Source organism: Chenopodium album, chromosome 1, assembly GCF_948465745.1.
Source record: "Chenopodium album chromosome 1, dcCheAlbu1.1, whole genome shotgun sequence".
Taxonomy (NCBI): domain Eukaryota; kingdom Viridiplantae; phylum Streptophyta; class Magnoliopsida; order Caryophyllales; family Amaranthaceae; genus Chenopodium; species Chenopodium album.
Genome location: NC_137834.1, coordinates 89,266,883 through 89,285,646, shown reverse-complemented (window position 1 = coordinate 89,285,646; position 18,764 = coordinate 89,266,883). Strand labels below are relative to the sequence as shown.

At 35.5% G+C, this 18,764-nt stretch overlaps 2 protein-coding genes across 2 annotated transcripts; both read right to left on the bottom strand.

The window, feature by feature from the left end:
- Window positions 1-543: 543 nt before the first annotated feature.
- On the bottom strand, window positions 544-8,681 carry LOC145625765 (polypyrimidine tract-binding protein homolog 3-like). The gene is made up of 15 exons (XM_081678583.1): window positions 8,508-8,681; window positions 8,127-8,205; window positions 7,955-8,026; window positions 7,431-7,507; window positions 6,515-6,593; window positions 5,471-5,603; window positions 5,225-5,289; window positions 5,096-5,145; window positions 4,951-4,992; window positions 3,690-3,741; window positions 3,453-3,510; window positions 3,330-3,343; window positions 2,785-2,889; window positions 2,529-2,672; window positions 544-1,167 (listed from the first exon to the last, which is right to left on the bottom strand). Exons 2-15 carry the CDS (start codon window positions 8,181-8,183, stop codon window positions 778-780), a joined length of 1,338 nt encoding a protein of 445 aa, XP_081534709.1. The 5' UTR covers window positions 8,184-8,205; window positions 8,508-8,681; the 3' UTR covers window positions 544-777.
- A 1,812-nt stretch (window positions 8,682-10,493) lies between these two features.
- LOC145562271 (uncharacterized) lies at window positions 10,494-18,046 on the bottom strand. The gene is made up of 13 exons (XM_081622497.1): window positions 17,072-18,046; window positions 16,381-16,459; window positions 16,230-16,286; window positions 15,886-15,941; window positions 14,574-14,799; window positions 13,461-13,547; window positions 13,297-13,371; window positions 13,085-13,168; window positions 12,588-12,652; window positions 12,309-12,501; window positions 12,130-12,218; window positions 11,216-11,330; window positions 10,494-10,793 (listed from the first exon to the last, which is right to left on the bottom strand). The coding sequence occupies exons 1-13, from the start codon at window positions 17,800-17,802 to the stop codon at window positions 10,752-10,754; spliced, it is 1,899 nt and encodes a 632-aa protein (XP_081478623.1). The 5' UTR covers window positions 17,803-18,046; the 3' UTR covers window positions 10,494-10,751.
- Between the last annotated feature and the right edge of the window lie 718 nt (window positions 18,047-18,764).

Sequence of the window (18,764 nt, the reverse complement as noted above, 5' to 3'; positions counted from 1 at the left end):
TGTGTATTTTTTATAAAGTTTGATAATTTTGATTTATCGAGATCATACGAAGAGGAAATATTACACTTCATTTGTAGTTTTACTTATTGGTAGAAAAAGGTAGGCGTGTAAGGTGGAGTAGTATTGACAAACGATTGTCAAAGTCACACAAATACATAAGGTTGTAACTTGTAAGTGACAAATTAGGTGTATTATTATTACGTAAAAATTATGGAATTTAATTCTAATTAATTTTAAGTAGTTGAGAGATTTTATATGTAAGGGATGAAGTGTTAATTAGTTTTAAAGTGGTTGAGAGTTTTAAAACACTCCCTCTTTAATGCACTTAAAGACCTTAATTCTCCAACTCTGGCTGTACAATACTTGCTTCATCCTAAGGGACAAAGTCTTTTTGAGCCATTATTCTCAATTCAGTGAAAAAAACACCTCATTGTCTAAATTTGGATTCAATTGGATGTTCAACTGAATTAAGTAGACTAGTAGAGCATGAACAAGGCATAGCCAGTGCATCAAGATGCTACCTCGATAATTACAACAGTATACTGCCTGAAAATATGAGAAATGTCTATATAATCAGTAACTCAAACCCATAATTAGTTTTGAACGATACATATGTATGTATAAGTTCCTCAACACGACAAGCTATAGAGACTATGGAAGGCAAATAAAGGAAGAATAGGGAAGTTTTACAAAACAGTGTTCTGATAATTAGAAAGCAACAAGGTAACAACCAAAACCTTTGCAGAGTGCCTTTCAGATCTGAGCAGCCTGTATCTTTCATGTGTTTTGCGATTGGGAGAAAGAAATGCGGATGATTGATCCACAAAATGAAGTAGCATGCTTGCAAACGAGGGCTTCAGTTGCCTCTTCTTCAGTCTCGAATAAAACTAAAACTTGCTTCTTACCATTTGCCTCAAAAATCTTGGTGCTGACAACCTGTCCATGTTCCTCCAAAAGGTCTACAATCTCCTCCTGACTTGCATCTTCAGGGACACTTGATAGGTGAATCATTTTTGTGGGAGAGCAACAATATTTGTAGTGTTTTGCAGCATTATGGTTGAAACGATTCAAGTTTGAATTCTGGTAATCACGGGTGTCTGGAGATGGTGTTATGTTTGAATACTTGGAGAAGTTCACCTCTATTCGTTTCCCAAACAGCAGCGCTCCCTGAGTTATCAAGGATAAGTGAAACAAACAATTTAGTCATAGCAAAATGCATTCTGAAGTCTAAACAGTAATAACAAGTACAGACCATAGTCATCAAGCAAGTCATACATTCTTGAATTATTCAGACAGGAAATGGAAGAGAATTGCATAGTCCGCAAACAAGTGCTGACCTTCCAAGAGGACTGACGTCTAAGAAGATTATTGTAAAAGTAACTCAATTTTTTATTTGGTAATTGGTGAGATTTCAGGAATAAAGCAGCACAAGCTAATAATGATACATAAAAAGATCAGAACAAAGTTTAAAATTATATAAGGTGATACAGCTAACAGCTTACTATAATTCATGCAGAAGATAGTAGAAAATCAACAGACTTACTGTAATTTGTAAGGAGTAACTCAGGATACTCCAAAAGAAATTGTTCACATAATAAAAAGGTGCACTTATGTTTTGTATTTTGCCCTTGCAGAGTAGACGGGGGACAATATACAAATGATACAACTAAATTCAAGCAGCTTTCATATCCAGACTTGGCCCAAGGACAAGGCATACAAACGTATATTTTTGTCATTTAAGGGTATGTCGTCTTTGCCTTTGAGATGGTTCCGTGCACTAATTATGACTCTTAAGGCCCTTTGGAACCCCTAGAAGTACCTGGATGCATAATCATGCCAGGTGAAAAAATGATGTACAGAAGCCAAATTTGAAGGCTATAATACACGAAATCGAAACAATTTAGGAGGTGTCGGGACCCGGTGTAAAAATTCATGGAAAACTACGGGATGCATCCCGGGGTCATATAATGTTGTTTAGAACCATATACAACCATTAGTCGGTTACATAAAGGCCCCGTGAAAGCTTATAGCTAGTACAAGAGGCGTGTACGAAAACGGGTAAATCGGATGCTTAGAGGCAAATTGAATGGTTCCACCCACCCACATGGACTACCGTAGAGTATTAGGGTCTATAGGAAGCATCTCGACAACATTTTTTCCCAGGTAAAAAAAAAAAAAAAGTAAAAAATTGTCCAAAATTGAAGGCTATAATACACGATTTTGGGCAATTTCGGAGGTTTTGAGACCCGGTGTCGAAAAATCTCGAGATACTAGGGGATACATCATGGGGTCATAAAATGTCGATTGGAACCATATCTGATCATTATATGTTGTCGTAAATGTCCATGGTAGTTTTAGTACTTGACCCAATTTTTTTTTCTTTTTTAAGAAAACCTATGACGTATGTAGTCTGTCCTTTAGATTTACAGCTTACTCAGCACTTGTTCTAATCGGAAAGAAAATAAATAAAAACACTACTTTGAGAGACTTGCAATAAAAAATAAAAAAGGTCCAATTTCGATTCAAACCTTTAAGAAGTTAACTGCCAATTCAGCCTGAAAACCATCAGACATTTCAACAAGTGCATGATCAGGCTTGCCTCGGAGAAGCTTGATCCTTATAATGTTGCCATACAGCGAAAATAAATTAAACAACTTGTCTTCATCTATTCTCTGACAAAAAGATTTGTCATACAATCAGTTAAAGGAGTAAAAGAAGGGGGGAGGGGGGGGGGGTGCTATTGAGTGAAGATCGATTAGGTGGAGAGGCAGAGTATCGACTCACATCAGGATTTAAATTAGATACAATAACAGTACATCTATCATTGTTCCCACTAACACCTGGAGGAAGGCCGCCAGCAAAAGCCGACATAGCTGCAGCATGTCCCATCTGGAGAAACAACAAAGAGCATTATAATACACAACATCAAAAACCAGTACAAATCAGGACAAAGTTTCTTTTAAGCAAAAAAACAACCGTTAGAAACTGTTTTTAGGTAAAACATACTTGCAAACCCCCCTCTCTCTTTCTCTCACCGGACCAAAATATAAAAAATATATATGAAGGAAAAAAAAAACCCTCTACTTCGCAATTCTTCCATGCATTCAGTGAAGAGCTTTATATTATATACAATTAATTGTTTTTATAAAATAGCCTAATCCAGTGATTGAAACAGCCACAAATAACATGGTATAGGAAGAGAAGAATATGTTTAAAAAAAATTAATTTTGAAGATAGGGAACATGAAATAATTCTGAAAAATAAAAAATTCCAACTTATTTATATAGCCACTCTGGTAGCATTCAGGCTCAAGCCCAAGAGATACAAACCTGGCCATATCCAGCTGCAACAAAGAGAAAAAAAATCATAATTAGAATTTTCTTCCAAGTCCAGACTTGAATAATAAAAAGAAGGAAATTCAAAGTTCATTATATATTATGGCAATTATGCACCTGAACCACTCCCAGTAGCTTGAAATGGGTATGCTCCCCCTGCATCACCATAACCAGACTGTTGCCAACAAAACCACACACAAAAATCAGCAGCAGACAAAACTTGGGCATCATTCTTGGTCACTGAACCAAGGAGAACAAGACTGAGTAATTTCCTCCTTTAGATTCTAGACTAGCGGGAGAGATGCCAAAATCAAGATAGACCAAACAAGAAACAAGCAAAATAAAAATACACACTTGTGAACTTCTGCCTCTCTGTTCTGTAGGAAGATTTGGGTTGGTAAAATCTCTGCCCAATCAGGAAAAACATGTCAGCCAGATCAATCAAATCATAAACGTACAAAGCACATCTTGAATTCAGAAAGTCCATCCCATTATCCCACGACTAAGGCCAATATTTAACGGGTATCTTATGTTCTGATATGCAAATGTCTAACATGCATCTCTTCAATGGGGTTCTGATTCCCGCCAAATGATGTGGCATAGAAAATTTTAAACTGGGTGAAAGGGTTAACTCAAACTACTATTAAGGAAAAAATTTCTAGAAAACAAATCCATGTTGATTTTTGTGCCCAAAGTATCGTTCTCAAATCTCAATAATGATTCTCCTCTTTGTTTCAGCTACTCATTCTCATCAAAAGTTAATAATGAACAAAAACAACTAATTTAAGCAGCATTACTTATAATTTTAATTTGATTACATGTAAAAATATTTTCCAGATAATGAATAAATCCCTCACCCCTACGGAAAAGAGTAAATATGCAAGTCCCAGGAACAAAAGCTGCCTAAAGCCTTAACAGAATACAAGCAGGGAGTAGAAATAAGCTGGGAAGAGAAACTGCAGATGGATCCAAGAGCCACCAAAACTTGACAAGAACAAAAGACTGTTACAGAACATTCGCGGGGGGGGATAGCTGAGGCTAATCCAAGAATGAGACTAGTTTAGGAAGGTAATGGAAGGGAGAGTAGATGGGATGAGAGGTTCACTTTACACAGTTAAAGCATTGTTTCATAGTCCTTGTATCAAAGAATGCGTCAATATTTTTAGTTAAGTTAATGCACAGATATACTTTGTACATAATTAAAAGAAAATCTTCCAAAATCTGTTTGCCTAATTGCCTCAAAATGGCAACCCACACACATGCATACACATTTCTTAAATTTAACATTAAATTCTAAAGTAACTACTATTACCTCTCAAGATTTAACTCATCAAGCTAAAATTCTACCTATAATAAATAGTTAATACTTTAAATATGACAATTTGCTTATAAAGAGTTGCTGGAAAAAATTAAAACAAAGCAAAGCAGGAACAAGGAAAGCATTTCATTCTAGAAAACAGAAAAAAAAACGCGTAATTGTTTTGAGCCAAACAACGCCACTTAAATCAAGTCCACAAATCTCAAGATAAATATTAAAACCTTGATTTGATTACCATCATATATATGTTATATCTAAAGGTAATAAGGAATACGTTCCTAAATTATTCAAACTGACCTCGAGCGATCATTATTAAAATTCACTTGCAACTCTGTGAGGCTGCAATATAAGGAAATGACAGACAGAATAAGATATATATTTTGTATTTAAAAAAGCTTATATGGAATCTCATTTCATGATGGTGAGAGAGATAAAGCCTTACTTTGAGTATTGTACATCTAACTGACAACAACCGTCATATACATTCCGCCCCTGAAAAATGGACAATTTAAGAGAATCCAGAAGGCAAGATACATAAGTTTTCTTATAATAATTTACAGAGATAACAGACATGAAGGGCACTCATTGCAGAAGCAGCACTCTGCCGCGTTTGAAACTGGATGAGAGCTTGATAACCTACACAAAATAAGCAGGAATGAAATAAAAATTACTACTTTTTGGATTATACGGACAAAATGTGGCAGTGGAACATTATTCAATATTCTGAAGTTAAAAACAATTATTAGCAAATAAATCATGTTAACTGGATGAGTGATCAGGATAACTACAAAAGGCAAGACCAGAGGAAGAAGCTAACCAGCTGACTTCTGGAATGTTACAATTTTTTCCACAAACCCATATGGAGAAAACACCTGATTGAGAACATCAACTGTCATAGGATAGATAACTTGATGTATACTGACCAAGAGTATACGATTTGGCTGTCCATCCTGCCACGGAAAGGAAAATAATACAGAGGTGAACAAGACTTAGATGCTGTGATATACTTCTGAACTTTAATAAAATGCAATGATGTACCATAGAAGAAAAATAGTTCATTGTTAGCTTTGCTGCTAAATGATAAAAAGATTTAACTTAAACCCATCCAACCTTGCTAGACAACCTCTAAACAACCATGAGATGATCATCTCAATTTGATCCTCAAGGAGTCGTGAAGAAAACAAAATGTGAACCTACGTGAAGGAGGCATCAAAATTCTAAGCAGTAAATATTACTTGTGGTTGTGCTCCTTGGAGTGAATGTGGAATGAATTCTCAAAGGAGAATGAGCGCCCTAAAGTGTAAAGAAATTCAAAATTTTCTTCTCCTTATCCCCTTCCTATAATTTCTCCTAGATCAAACCCCTACGCCTCAAATGAAAAAGGATGCAATAACAAGGTATCCCTAGATAATTGTAATAAATCAGAGAACAAAATAGAGTTGAAAAGTATTTTTTTTTACAAATAAAGGATATAAGAAGATCCTTGCCAACTCTCTGCATTTCCATCGACTAAAAATGTGAAATATTATGTCCATTTGAATTTTAATATGTCAGGAGGTACAGGGGCAGATCAGATGATTTACACATAATTAAAAATAAAAAATAAAAAAAGGACAATTAGAGTTAGGTACTTGATTTATCCATCCTTATCACACACTAACATTCCACCCACACAATTTAACAAATAAGTCATAAGGTTGACATGTTGGTTAAGCTAGATCATGGGAACACCTTAATTGCAGTTTCTAGCATGAATGCATGATTATACAAAATTTAGTTCTAACCGACCAAAAGTAACATCAAACCATGCATAATTCCCACACCAATTAAATCTTACTAAATTTATATGCTAGATACAAACCGTGTCGCTTTTACGTCCTTGAGTCTGATCTGTTGTCAGTTCTTGGTGGGAAGAAAACTGCATGTATACATTTCGGCCCCTAAAAAAGGAGGATATGGTAAGTACAGATATTAGAATCCACAAAGAAGCCAAATAAAAGGTCCAAGAAGAGGAAAGGAAATGGAAATTAAATACAGATAATCAGAAACATAGAAGACACTAACAATAGGAGACAAAATGGATTCTAGACTTATAACACACTTTTGTTATGATGACTGTTCATTGTTCAGGAATCTTTCTAACTTATCGCTTATCAGACCTAATCACACCTAAACGTACGGAGGTATGTCCATTTGCTACTTCACATAGTTCACATTTAGAAAAAGGTGCATAAATTTTACTAAGTCATGAAATTGTCAATTGCCAATTGACCTCTTCCAGCACCAATTTCTCTTGTCCTCAAGCTTCTCATCACATCATATCCTACTATGTCTCTTATTCAGTAACCTTACTTTCATTAGGCTAATTTTGTTACCCTATTTTCCAGAATTGTACCATTGACAATACAAATCTCTATACAATGTAATGACTCTACGTTGAAAATTTAGAAAAATACTCGCAAGAAAAAGGAAGGCTGCAAAACTAAAAGAGATTGAAGGCAATAAAATACTACCATTAATGAACAGCTTGTCTAAATGAAACCAATAACCGGAAACAACTTAAAACTAAACTAGCGATAGCAGCACCACATACATGGTTCAACAAAAAATAAACATCAAATACTTACCAAATGGTTGGACTAATGGACCATCAAAGATTTACCAAATGGTTATACTAATGAACCATCACTAACTCTACCATGCAACACCATAAGAATCGTAGGAAGATGAGTAATTATACAGAGAAAAAAGAAAGAAAAGCCAAACAAAGACAATACCTAACATTGGGCTGAACATTTGTATAGTAATCCACTAAATTAATTGCTGATGCCATATCCTGAAGTTGCAAGAGTGCCTACAACACAAAGAATAACATTTATAACACAGATACATCAAATTCTTAGTTATACGCAACGAGCCTACTTATAGAAATTAAAGGTGCATACTGCATACAAGACCCCATTAACCAACTAAGAGGAAACCTGAGTAGCTAGGTGGTCACTGGTCATACTTGGTCGTTAGAGGTAACATTGTCAGCCTTCTCAAACAGCAATACAGTTACTCAAGGGGAAATAAAGGCGAGAAATAGTAAAAAGTACTACAAAGTCTTGAATGAGACTGCCTCACAATTACTTAAAATGGGGGACTTGTTCTATTTAAGAAGATACAATACTTTATACCTTTTCCGGACTAACTTCTAACAACTCGCAATAAATTAGTGTAAGACAGTGTCGTACATTACTATCTCATCTACTTAGATTACTACAAATAGACAACAAAACACCAAAAATAAGAGAAAAACCTGGTTCTTGGTACGTAGCATCACAAGCTTGGTGACAGTCCCAAATGGTTCAACCAATTGAAGTAAATCATTCTGTAAAATTCCATTAAATCCAATAAACATGAATTATTAAAATCACACATTCCACATTATATTAAAATTAAAATACTAATAAAAATCAATGGGGTGTTACCTCAGTGATTTCATGGCCCACATTGCGGACATGAATAACTTTGGAGGTTTCAGCCATTCTTTTCAACAACAGCTATAACCTACAATCACATAAAATCACCATTACAAAAACTCTGTAATCCCCAAATAAAGAAACAAAATTAGAAATCAATAAAAGACTCAATCTTTTTCATATACATAGAGTAACATCTAATATAATATATAAAACCCATCAAAAAATTAAAGAAACAAAATAAAATACATTAACAAAAAGCTCAAAACATCAAAGGGTTAACATACTAATCAGATTAATAACAACCCGGAAAACACCCACAAATTTTTTTTAAATTAGACCAAAAGAAAATCTACTAATAAAAGAGTGACTGTAAAAAGAAGAACTCACAGTTAAAGAGGAGAGAGAAAGTAGTGAGATTAAGTGATTAACAAAGATGTTGATCAGAAGAGAGAGAAAGAAAAAGGGTGCGAGGTTGAAGAAGAAGAAGAGAAGAGCAAGAAAGTAACCGAAGCCGCGCCCTCTAAATATGAGATTAGGGGATTTGTGAGGATCTCTAAGTAAATGCGCCCAAATAATGCTAGTTGTAGTAATAATCCTATGTTTGCTATGTAACATTAAGTACTTGTATTATTTAACCTAAGTACAAAGTACCCAATTAATTACAAATATACGATGACATATAAAGTGGTCAAATTCGTCAACATATAAGATTGGTATTGATTTGATTTTATCTCGAAAATGTTGAATACATTCTTCTATATTTAACCAATTACGAATCTATGACACTTATATTTATATTTGTATTATGAACGTGTGAATATTGTGACAAATCACATGTGTGAGCTATAGAAGTTGGTAAATATAGTTGAATCAGTTTGTACCGTGAACGTGTGAAGTTTGACGGGCACAAAATTTTTTTTTACAAGTAATCTTATTTGATTTGTTCTTAATTAGCGATGTATCAAATAGAAATTAAAGCGCAACATCGAAGGTATCAAATTTAAATGAACGTCTTCTAATTATCTAAGTTGTTATCGAGTTATTGTAGCATAGGTATCATATCTTACCCGCATATTTTAAAGTTCATCTGCATTAATGAGGAAGAGTTGAAGACACTCTTCAATACTTCTGCTTTAAACAGGCACTGTTGTTTTGAGCTGTTGAGCAAAGCAACTCAAAGAACAGCCCTAAGCATCAAAAAGCAGACTTCTTCCAATATCCACCAGAGGCAATGACCAGTAGTAATTATTAATCAATGACCATTACATAGTGGTGGCAAACTGGTAGTGTTGGTCTATTGGAGGCAGTATGTCTAAACTCTAAAGGAGAGAACATGGGAACAGTAGAGGGAGGGAGGGGGGAGACAATTTTTACCCGATGCGAATAGTGAAATCACCTAAACTCAACTCTTTATACATACACATCGTGTTTATGCGGCGACAATTGAAAGAAAAAATTGCAACAATAATTCTAAAAACGGAAATTCTTTTGATAATAATCCCGAGCTACAGATAAACCTCACATTAAGATCAAATAAGCCCTAAAACTACACTTACTTTCCCAAAAACATGTAAAACTAAGGAAATATCCCAATGGCAAATTAAATCATCAGTCACAACACACATCATCGAGCACTCCACAAGGTATACTAGAAACTTGTTTACAACCTGAATTTAAACACCTGAATCAAAACCACAAGGCAACACAACCACCGTCCCCGCCTTGAGTTCTTTTCTTGCCACTATTCCATGGAGTACCATCCTACACAATAATCAAAAGGAATTTAAACACCTAAATCAAAACAAGATTTAGGGTGTGTTCGGCGCTAGCTTTTGAGTAGCTTTTAGATAGCTTTTAGTGGTCTGACTTTGTCAAATCACTACTTAACAAAAAATGTGAGTGTTTGGCAAAGTAGTGGTTAGGGAAGCTTTTAGTGGTGAATGTAGCTTTTATAAAAAGCTAGAAAGATTAGCTTTTGAAATTAGAGGTAGCTTTTGAGGTAGTTGTTGGAAATTTAATCTGTAGTTTTAAAAATAAAATATTGATTTTTATATGTAACAGCTAGTCAACCGCTACTTTACCGAACACTTATATCTAAATTACTTATCTTCGCAGCTAACAGCTTGTTGACAGCTAACAGCCACCTACACAGCTAACAACTACCTCCACAGCTACAGCTACCTTCACAGCTATAATTTGCCAAACACGCCCTTAAATGGTTGTTGGCACATGGTGATGGTATAGTGTTACCCCTCTGAATATCCTGACCAGCTACAACTTTGAAGTTTAACTACTAAAATCTTATGCATTTATAAAAGAAATATATTCTACATTAAGATAAATCCATCATCTTATCAAAAAAAAAAATTATACTGTATAAGTCAAAAATATGGGTTAAAATTATGCTAAGTCAAAGCGTGTTAGAAATTCAGGAATAGAGAGAGTATATGACATCAATATAACATAAAGCATAGTTATTCTCATTGCACACCCACATTACATTTTCTCAACCCAAAAAAAAAAAAAAAAAAAAACACCACCCAAAAAAAAAATGACAAAAAGAAACAGATTAAATCACTTCCAACAATCCAACAGTATCCAAGAGGGTAAAGCTGCAATTGTAATGAATCTTCAAGTAGCATCTCCAAACTTTGCTTCATAATCTTGAGGTTGCTGCAATAAACCAAAAGTACAATACATAAGATATCCTTGACAAGAACAGATAATACAAAATGACGATGACAACAAGAACACCGATCAATACGCAAGGGCAGATGCAGATTCTTAAGCCCCTCTTTTAAAAAATCATTTCATCTAGATGACAACATAAAAACTTAGCTTTGACTAAACCAACAAAAGTACAAAACAAACATATGGATGATATAACATCCAAAAACTTAATTTGAGAATTCTGTACAGTTAGTAAGGAAATAAATAAGGCAAGCTCCATCCAGCTATTAAGAAAAATTATGATCCCCAAATTGTTATAATAAAATGGACAGAGAAAACCACAAAAAGGGATTTGGAACAATCGGATATGTAACCCAACAATGAAAGGGTTTAGGAAATCGATATGTACATAAAAAATGCATTACCATATAGATGGCCGTTATCAACCTACGAGCAAACCATCGCAAATGCATTCCACCCTGGGCTTTCATTGCAGCTACCTTGGTGTCAAAACGAAGGTAGACATGACCAGCACTGTGTCTGCAAACCAAAAGGCAACAAATTCATTACAGTTGGCCAAAAAGGAATATTTGAGGACCCAAAAGCAACCAAAGGGCTTATGCAAAACAATACAACCAAAAAGAGAATGCAAATGAGACAAATACATTCTCTATTCCAATAATTACAACTTTACAATGAATCGACATATCAATTATTCAATCTATTAAGGAAAATTGATTCTAACATCCAAACAAACGTATAAAGAGGTCCACCTTCAAATTTTTTTAGTTGAATGCAGCAATATTTCAACTTTGGTTTCAAAGTAACAAAAGCAAATGTCTAATTTGCTACAATGAAATGAATCAGAAACCTCAAATATTTCATAAGGTATTTTCACAGTGAAGTTCTCAGACAATCATCTAACCACACTGAAGCAAAAATTGTCATTTCAAGACAAAAGTTCACTGCCTCAATCTACATTTGACAGCAGTCAAAAAATGGTCTGACTTGATTCACAAACTAGTAATCCCTAAGTGGTATCCTGCCATGTAATTACACTTACACACATCAAGTGAAGCAGTTTTTTAAACTATCAAACATTTTTTACCTCCCTTTAAAAATTATTGTATCAACAACATTTCACTACAGGCAAAATGAAAGTTATTGGTCACAAATAAGGTTTTGTTCTCTTCAACTTATTCTTATTACTTGTAAAAGTTATAATATACACCTGTTAAAATCAGACTAACCCACAGAAAAATTCAACCCAGAACTTATAAAATTCAGATCAGAACACCTTAAAATAAGTTATAGATAACAAAGCCTTAGTATTACATACTTGTCAACATAGATATGTCTCACTCGACCGAATTTTGAGCATTCGTCTTCAACATCTTCTTTAATGTCCAAGTCAAACTCTGGATCAGTCTGCAAGCAGTAATAATAGTATCAACATGCACAAGTAAAAGGAGCAAAATAGGGAGGGGGCAACATTAGGAGCAAAGCAACAAAACATACCTCAGTGGCTGGATCAAATAAATTTTTCAACAGAAGACACTCACTAGGGGTGCCTACAGCTTCAGAAGCTGGGGTAGGAAGGAGTTGGTGAGGAAGTGTGGGAGCAGGAGTAGCAGAATGCCCATTGAACAAGGAAGGCGTCTGAACAGAAGATGTACCACTAAGCACTGGCACACCAAGAGTTCCAGCAAAGCTACATACAAAACAACAAATATTACCTCAGGAGAGAGAAGGGGAAAGTTTGCAGAGTGGGGAAGAAAAGCACTACTAAGTACTAACCTTGAAGCTGTACCACTGCGGTCCAACTTTTGCATCAGCAAAGCTCTGGACTGGGCATTTAAAGCCTGCAAGATAAAAAGTATATGTCCATTCATCAATCCATGACACACAAAAAGCCTAAGAGTCATATAAAAGAGAAAATAATCTCAGGAAAACTCTTCATTGTCACATCTCACAACATTCACAAACGAAGTTTCCGTCAACAAAAACTGAAAGCCATATTGCTTGACCAGTGTACTCGTCAGTAAAGAACTCTTCCCTTCAAACACAAGCTATATCTAAAGCTTCATGAACTGTATGCAACAAAATGAAAGCTATTTGTTTCAGGGGCAAAAAATCTGAATTTTTATTGCCTTTGAAAACATTGAATTATGCCCTTTTAAAGCCCTAATCACAATTGCTTAGCAATGACTAGTACTACTACAGGGTATCATAACTCAGAGACATTGCACAAATTTGAGTGATTTTCAGACAGAGATATCATATGTATAACTCACCATACCACCCCCATCATCATCATCGAAGTCCGCTGCAGTTGTTCCGGTATCTTGTCCACCAACATGTTCAGTGACAGATGAAACCTGCAGTATCCAGACAGACAGATCTATTACAGAAGAATACAAAGAGGGATAAGTATGAACAAAAAAAAAAAAAATTAGTCTAAACAAAAAAATTACTTCCATATGATCCTATCATAGCAACATCCTACCTTAATATATCTGCCAGCAATTTCTATTTTCCCATTTAAACTTTGCGCTGCCTTTGCATGCTCAACTTGAGCAAACTGTCAATTAAGCAAAAAAATCAGCTGAAATACAAAGCAATGCTTGAATTGAAGAGGCTAAATAAGATATAAACAAACTTTTCACTGACTTGAACAAACCCAAAACCTTTGCAGTGTCCAGTCTCAGGGTCAAGGGGAAGTTGCACCAGCTCCACAGGACCAAATGATTCAAATATCTGCCAACAAGAAACAAAGGGTAGTAATCACATCAGCAGATTATTATAGGAATAAGCCAAAGAACTCATTAAGGACCAAAAGGAACAAAAGAAAATTAAAGGGTTGTCTGAAGGTGGTGGTGGTGGTGGTGGGGCGGGGGGTAATGGATGAATGTGTAAATTGCAAAAGCAGCCATGGAGATTTTTTTTGATCAGGAAAGAAATGAAGCTAACATAAACAAAGTAGAAAAGCCTCTTAATTTCATATTAACTCATCTTCCAAAGCTGGAGATCTGTAGAGGTGTGATCAATTAAATAAACTCCCAAAATAATTAAGGCCAACTTAATCTATCAAAGTTACAAATTATAGAGATTTCATACAACATCAGGCTACTCTGTCCTCGTGTAAGCAACTTGTACCCAGCATACCACTGTTTATCCTTAAAGCTTTACGACCATAACATCAGAAACTTCAGAATCTATGACAAAAATAATCCCAAAGTAGAGTACTTCCAAGAACGGCTATGACATTCAATAAAGGGAGGGTAAGCGATTTCAAATCTCCCTTGAATCTGTTCACCCTGCTCCCTATCCTCGTTCACCGCAAATAGGGCGAATCCCTTAAAAAAAAGATACCATCAGTCATCTCACTCAACAAGTCCAGGATTTTGTTGCAAGAAGTATATGTTAATTTTATCAAATATACAGGTTATGTACACTGTGGCCTTCCATTTTGAAGATGACATAATGCTATATAAAATATCATCTGACAGCATCTCTCATTAATCTAGCATGTATTCACTACAATTTAACTACTTCACCAAACATAATACATCCTCAATATACAAGGATCCTTGCTTATCAATCAGTGCAAAAATAAACCACACAGTAGAGGTTACAGCAAAAGACTTCAGCATTAATTAACAGTCACAATATAGATACCAACCCTGTCTTTTATATGTCGCCTGAAAACAGATTGTATCAAAGCATAGGAATATAGGATGCAAAAGGGACAGAAAAACATGAAATGAATGTTAGGAGATTCACCTTACGCAGCTGCTGCTCTGTCATATTGAAGTGTAAATTACCAACATACAACTTTCTGTCGGTAGGTCCATAAGGGCCTGTAACAGGTGTGCCAGTAGAAGCTGTAGATTGGACAAGGTTCTTTTCAGCCTCGGATGGTTTGACCATCACAGGCTGCCCAAGGAATAGCTGACCAGACATTGCAATCGCCATTGGCACAGACATAACATCAAAAAACTCAACATACCTGCATCTCATCACGAGAAGTCACTGTAAGATTACCAAATAATTGGATATGCAGAAAAATCAGGCAGGACTTACGAAGAATTCAGATAAAATTGTGGTGAACAAAATCCATATGAGAGAAAGCTGAAGCTGAGCTTCTTTTCAAGAATCTGATTTCTCAAATACAAGAGAAGGTTAGAAAAAAAAACCCAAAACAATCAAGCAATAACATAATGTTCAATGCCACAAGTAGGATTGAGAAAGGTTAAAAAATAAATAGCAGAATCAGGTATGCTATGGGTCAGCAAAATTTCACATAGAATCAGAAAAGTGTATCAAAAAGCCAAATATCCTTCCCATTGATCATGCATTCATACCCAATTCCACAAGTACATAGATAAACCAATCACCATACCAGGGCATACCCCACCTTAACAGGTAACGATACAAAAATGGACAACCAAACATGGCAAACAGCACTGCAAAGATATAACCCAACCTTTTCCCTTGCTCATAACACTGTACCAGGTTTGTAAGACAGATTTCTGAGAGCAACAAGCGGTGCATAAATTTCAGATAAATACAGGTAGTTCGATTGCAAACGCCTTATACAAGGCTTAGATGTTAAATGTCACACTAGTGTTACAGTATATTGATTGATGAATCAGCTAGGATTTAACTAGGCCACCTAGCCTCTTATGTCCTGAAGGCCTTGACATTACCATCATAGAATGGAGTTTCTTCAGCGAATCCACCTTTACAATGATGTATCCAAAATAAAACTTACCTAAATTGAAACAACTCCCAATCAGAAATGAATATGAAAAATTAAATTAAATAACCATTATACCAATGAATCTAAGTCCTTGGACTGACGAAGAAGTAAAACGAAGAGTAGGCTCAGGTTCATGTCGTCTACCTTTAGAATGCTGCATGAATTGTTAAACATGAGAGCAAGGTATTCCCATCATCCCTCATCATGGATATCTTTATCGCATTGCTAGTTCATTTGAGAATAAAGTCAAGCTTGCATCTTAAAACAGCATAAGCTACTTGCTATATGTAACAATGCATGCACCTAGAATACTAGCAACAGGTAAGAACATACCCAACTCCTTTTGAGCGCCTTGAATTTCGGTCCATGATAAGCCTGACATCCCTCACCTGCAAGGGACATTTAAATTGTGACAAATAATAAATAAACAGTTGATGAGCCTAAATAGTTCTCTAATTTGAAAGTAGATATTTCGCAAGTAAATACATCAAGCATTTCCCCAAAAAAAAAAAAAAAAAAAAAAAAAAAAAAAAAAAAAAAAAAAAAAAAACAGTACCAAGTCAAGAGCAAATATGTTAAATACAATAATAAAGATAAAACTAAGACTTAAACATAAAAAATAGTATACAACTATACAATAAAGCATCAGGAACAATTACAAAGTAAGTGTCATTTACCTTGCCAGCTTTCGAGAAAAATTCATAAACATCTTTCTCGGTTGCTTTGAGAGGCATCTGTAAACAGCCAGTACAGTAATGATACACATGTCAAAAATCAACAAACCACTTGAAGATCAATTAACTGAAGAATTAGATAAAAGACAGCCACCTGGTATGCAAAAACAGTTCTCTGATCCCTCTCAGGATCAACTTCAGGCTCCACTACTTCCTTTTTGTCTTTTAATCTCCTGTAAACCGTAAAAGTTATAATCAATTTACACAAATGAACAAACATATAGGAGGTAAAAGCAAGAATTAAGACCATTCTACAGCCACGATGTTGCTGCTGACCAATTCCAATGTGAACATCAATAGAATTCTAAAACCTCTAAAGAGACTACAAGGGAGGAATCTAGGATGGGGTGCTTAAGTTCACTGTAATATTGTTTCCATTAGAATCTTGAAGCAAAATGCAAATACATTTCACAACTCCCCAAAAATTCTAAAGTACAGCAAGGTTAATGAGGCATTTTGATATAGTTCTTTGCAATTCAAAGACAGATAATTGTAACCCTTTCACCCAAGACGAGATTCTTGTAACTTTGCCATTCCAATATTCCCATGTATAAATTAATCGATGACGAACGATTTCACAGGAGCTTTTAATTTATAGGGACTATGAAACTTCAATAGTTTAGAGTTCATCAAACTTTTATATCAGAAAATTGCATAACACCAATGCCAGAACCAAGACTACGCAATTAGAACACATTATAGTCTTAATTTAATCACAAAGCAGAATATCAAAACAATGCACACTTGCAAAGCCAGTAAATAAGAAGAATGGACCAGCAAGCTACCTGGACTCAATATCTCTCGCCTCTCTCTCCCTCTCCCTGATCACATCTGGCTCCCGGCTATCATGCCGCTTAGACCGACTACTGCTTCGCCTTGACCGCTCCCTATCCCTATCCCTATCACGGCTATCATGCCGCCTAGACCGGCTACTACTCCGCCTGGACCGGTCCCTCTCCCTGTCTCTGTCCCGGCTCACCTCTCGCTCCTGGCTATCACGCCGCCTGGACCGACTACTACTTCGCACCTCCTTCTCTTTCTCCACATCACTCTCCTTCTCCTTCTCCTTATCAGACCCATCTTTGTCCTTCTCTCTCCTCTCCTTCTCCTTCTCCCTCTCTCTCCTCTCCTTCTCCTTCTCCCTCTCTCTCCTCTCCTTCTCTCTATCCCTATCTCTCCTCTCCCTTTCTCTCTCCTTCTCTCTATCCCTTCTTTCTCTATCTCTATCCCTATCCCTATCCCTGTCCCTGGGTCTCTCTTCTTTCTCTCTCCTCCTGTCCCTGTCCCTGTCCTCCCTCTTTCTCTCTCCTCCACCCCCATTTTCCTCCTCGCTTCTCAACTTCTTCTTCTTCCTCTCATCATCATCGTCTTCTCCTCGATGATCATCCCATTCTTCTTCTCTCCTCTTTCTGTAACCTTTCTCTCTCTTCTCCCCGCCCACCTCCTCCTTCTTCGATCGACCCTCTGCTGTTTCTTCCACCGTTTTCTCCAAGTACTCGTACTCGTCGAAATCCATTGAATTTTTCTGGGGACAACGAAATTCAATCGATTGAGGAATTCACAGAGTTTAATTTGATGGAATTCGAATATTCCAAACCCTAATTTCGATATTGAGCTTGCGAAATTGGGGGGTTTTTGACGTATTGTTTATTTTAGGGTTTAGGAGGTTTCTGGTTTCTGGAGGGAGAATAATAGAAATTGAGGCTGCTAAAATGTACTCCGTATTTACCGAAAAAGGTTTTTTTATTTTTTTGTTATTTTGAGGAAATGCGGAAATTATTATTCCTCTTTGTAATTGGTGTCCAAACTGTCCATTTGAGGCCTTTTTTTTAATTTTTTTTTTAAAAAAAAAAACTGAGTTTAGTCGAAAAAATGTTCCCATTTTTTAATTAAGAGATTAACAACCCTTATGGGAAATTTGGAAACAAAATAAAGGAGGTGTTTGGTTCATTAAGTTGAAATGGATTGATATTACTAAAGAGGTATGAATTCTAAAACTCTTACTAGTCCAAAGTTGTTTGATTTCATTATTGGAATGAATTTTATCCTTCATTAATATAATATATTGCGAATCATAAGGGGATGTATGGGGGAGAATTAGAACCATTGGATATGAGATTTCATTGCTAAAAAAAACTCAACCAAACAAATAACTAGATAAAATCATCCAACCAAACAACCCTAAGTTTTACTTGGTTATTCCATATAAATTAATTCCTAATTGGCTAATTGAGGGTCGATAAACTTTCCTCATGCTACAAAATATCTTATTTCTGTTTTAAACTTCAAACATCAAATATTTAAAGTTTAAAATTTTAAAAAGTTCCCCCATAGATTTAGTATTGTTTTGTCAAAAAAAAAAAATTACTCCATATTGACTACGGAATAATTTGAATCTGTATTATTTCTTCTTAACTCATAAGTTGTACAAAATATTAATTTATCCAAACTTATAACTTTACTTACTTGTATACTGTC

What these genes read in the sequence shown, in the direction of transcription:
- LOC145625765 (XM_081678583.1), bottom strand. Translation starts at nt 8,183, where the DNA reads ATGGCTGAAACCTCCAAAGTTATTCATGTCCGCAATGTGGGCCATGAA. An exon ending in AATGTTCAGCCCAATGTTAG is followed by an intron (nt 6,594 to 7,430) that starts GTATTGTCTTTG and finishes CTCCTTTTTTAG; the next exon opens with GGGCCGAAATGTATACATGC. An exon ending in AAGGACGTAAAAGCGACACG is followed by an intron (nt 5,604 to 6,514) that starts GTTTGTATCTAG and finishes TTTCCGTGGCAG; the next exon opens with GATGGACAGCCAAATCGTAT.
- LOC145562271 (XM_081622497.1), bottom strand. Translation starts at nt 17,802, where the DNA reads ATGGATTTCGACGAGTACGAGTACTTGGAGAAAACGGTGGAAGAAACA. An exon ending in GAACTGTTTTTGCATACCAG is followed by an intron (nt 16,287 to 16,380) that starts GTGGCTGTCTTT and finishes GGCTGTTTACAG; the next exon opens with ATGCCTCTCAAAGCAACCGA. An exon ending in TTTTCTCGAAAGCTGGCAAG is followed by an intron (nt 15,942 to 16,229) that starts GTAAATGACACT and finishes TGTCCCTTGCAG; the next exon opens with GTGAGGGATGTCAGGCTTAT.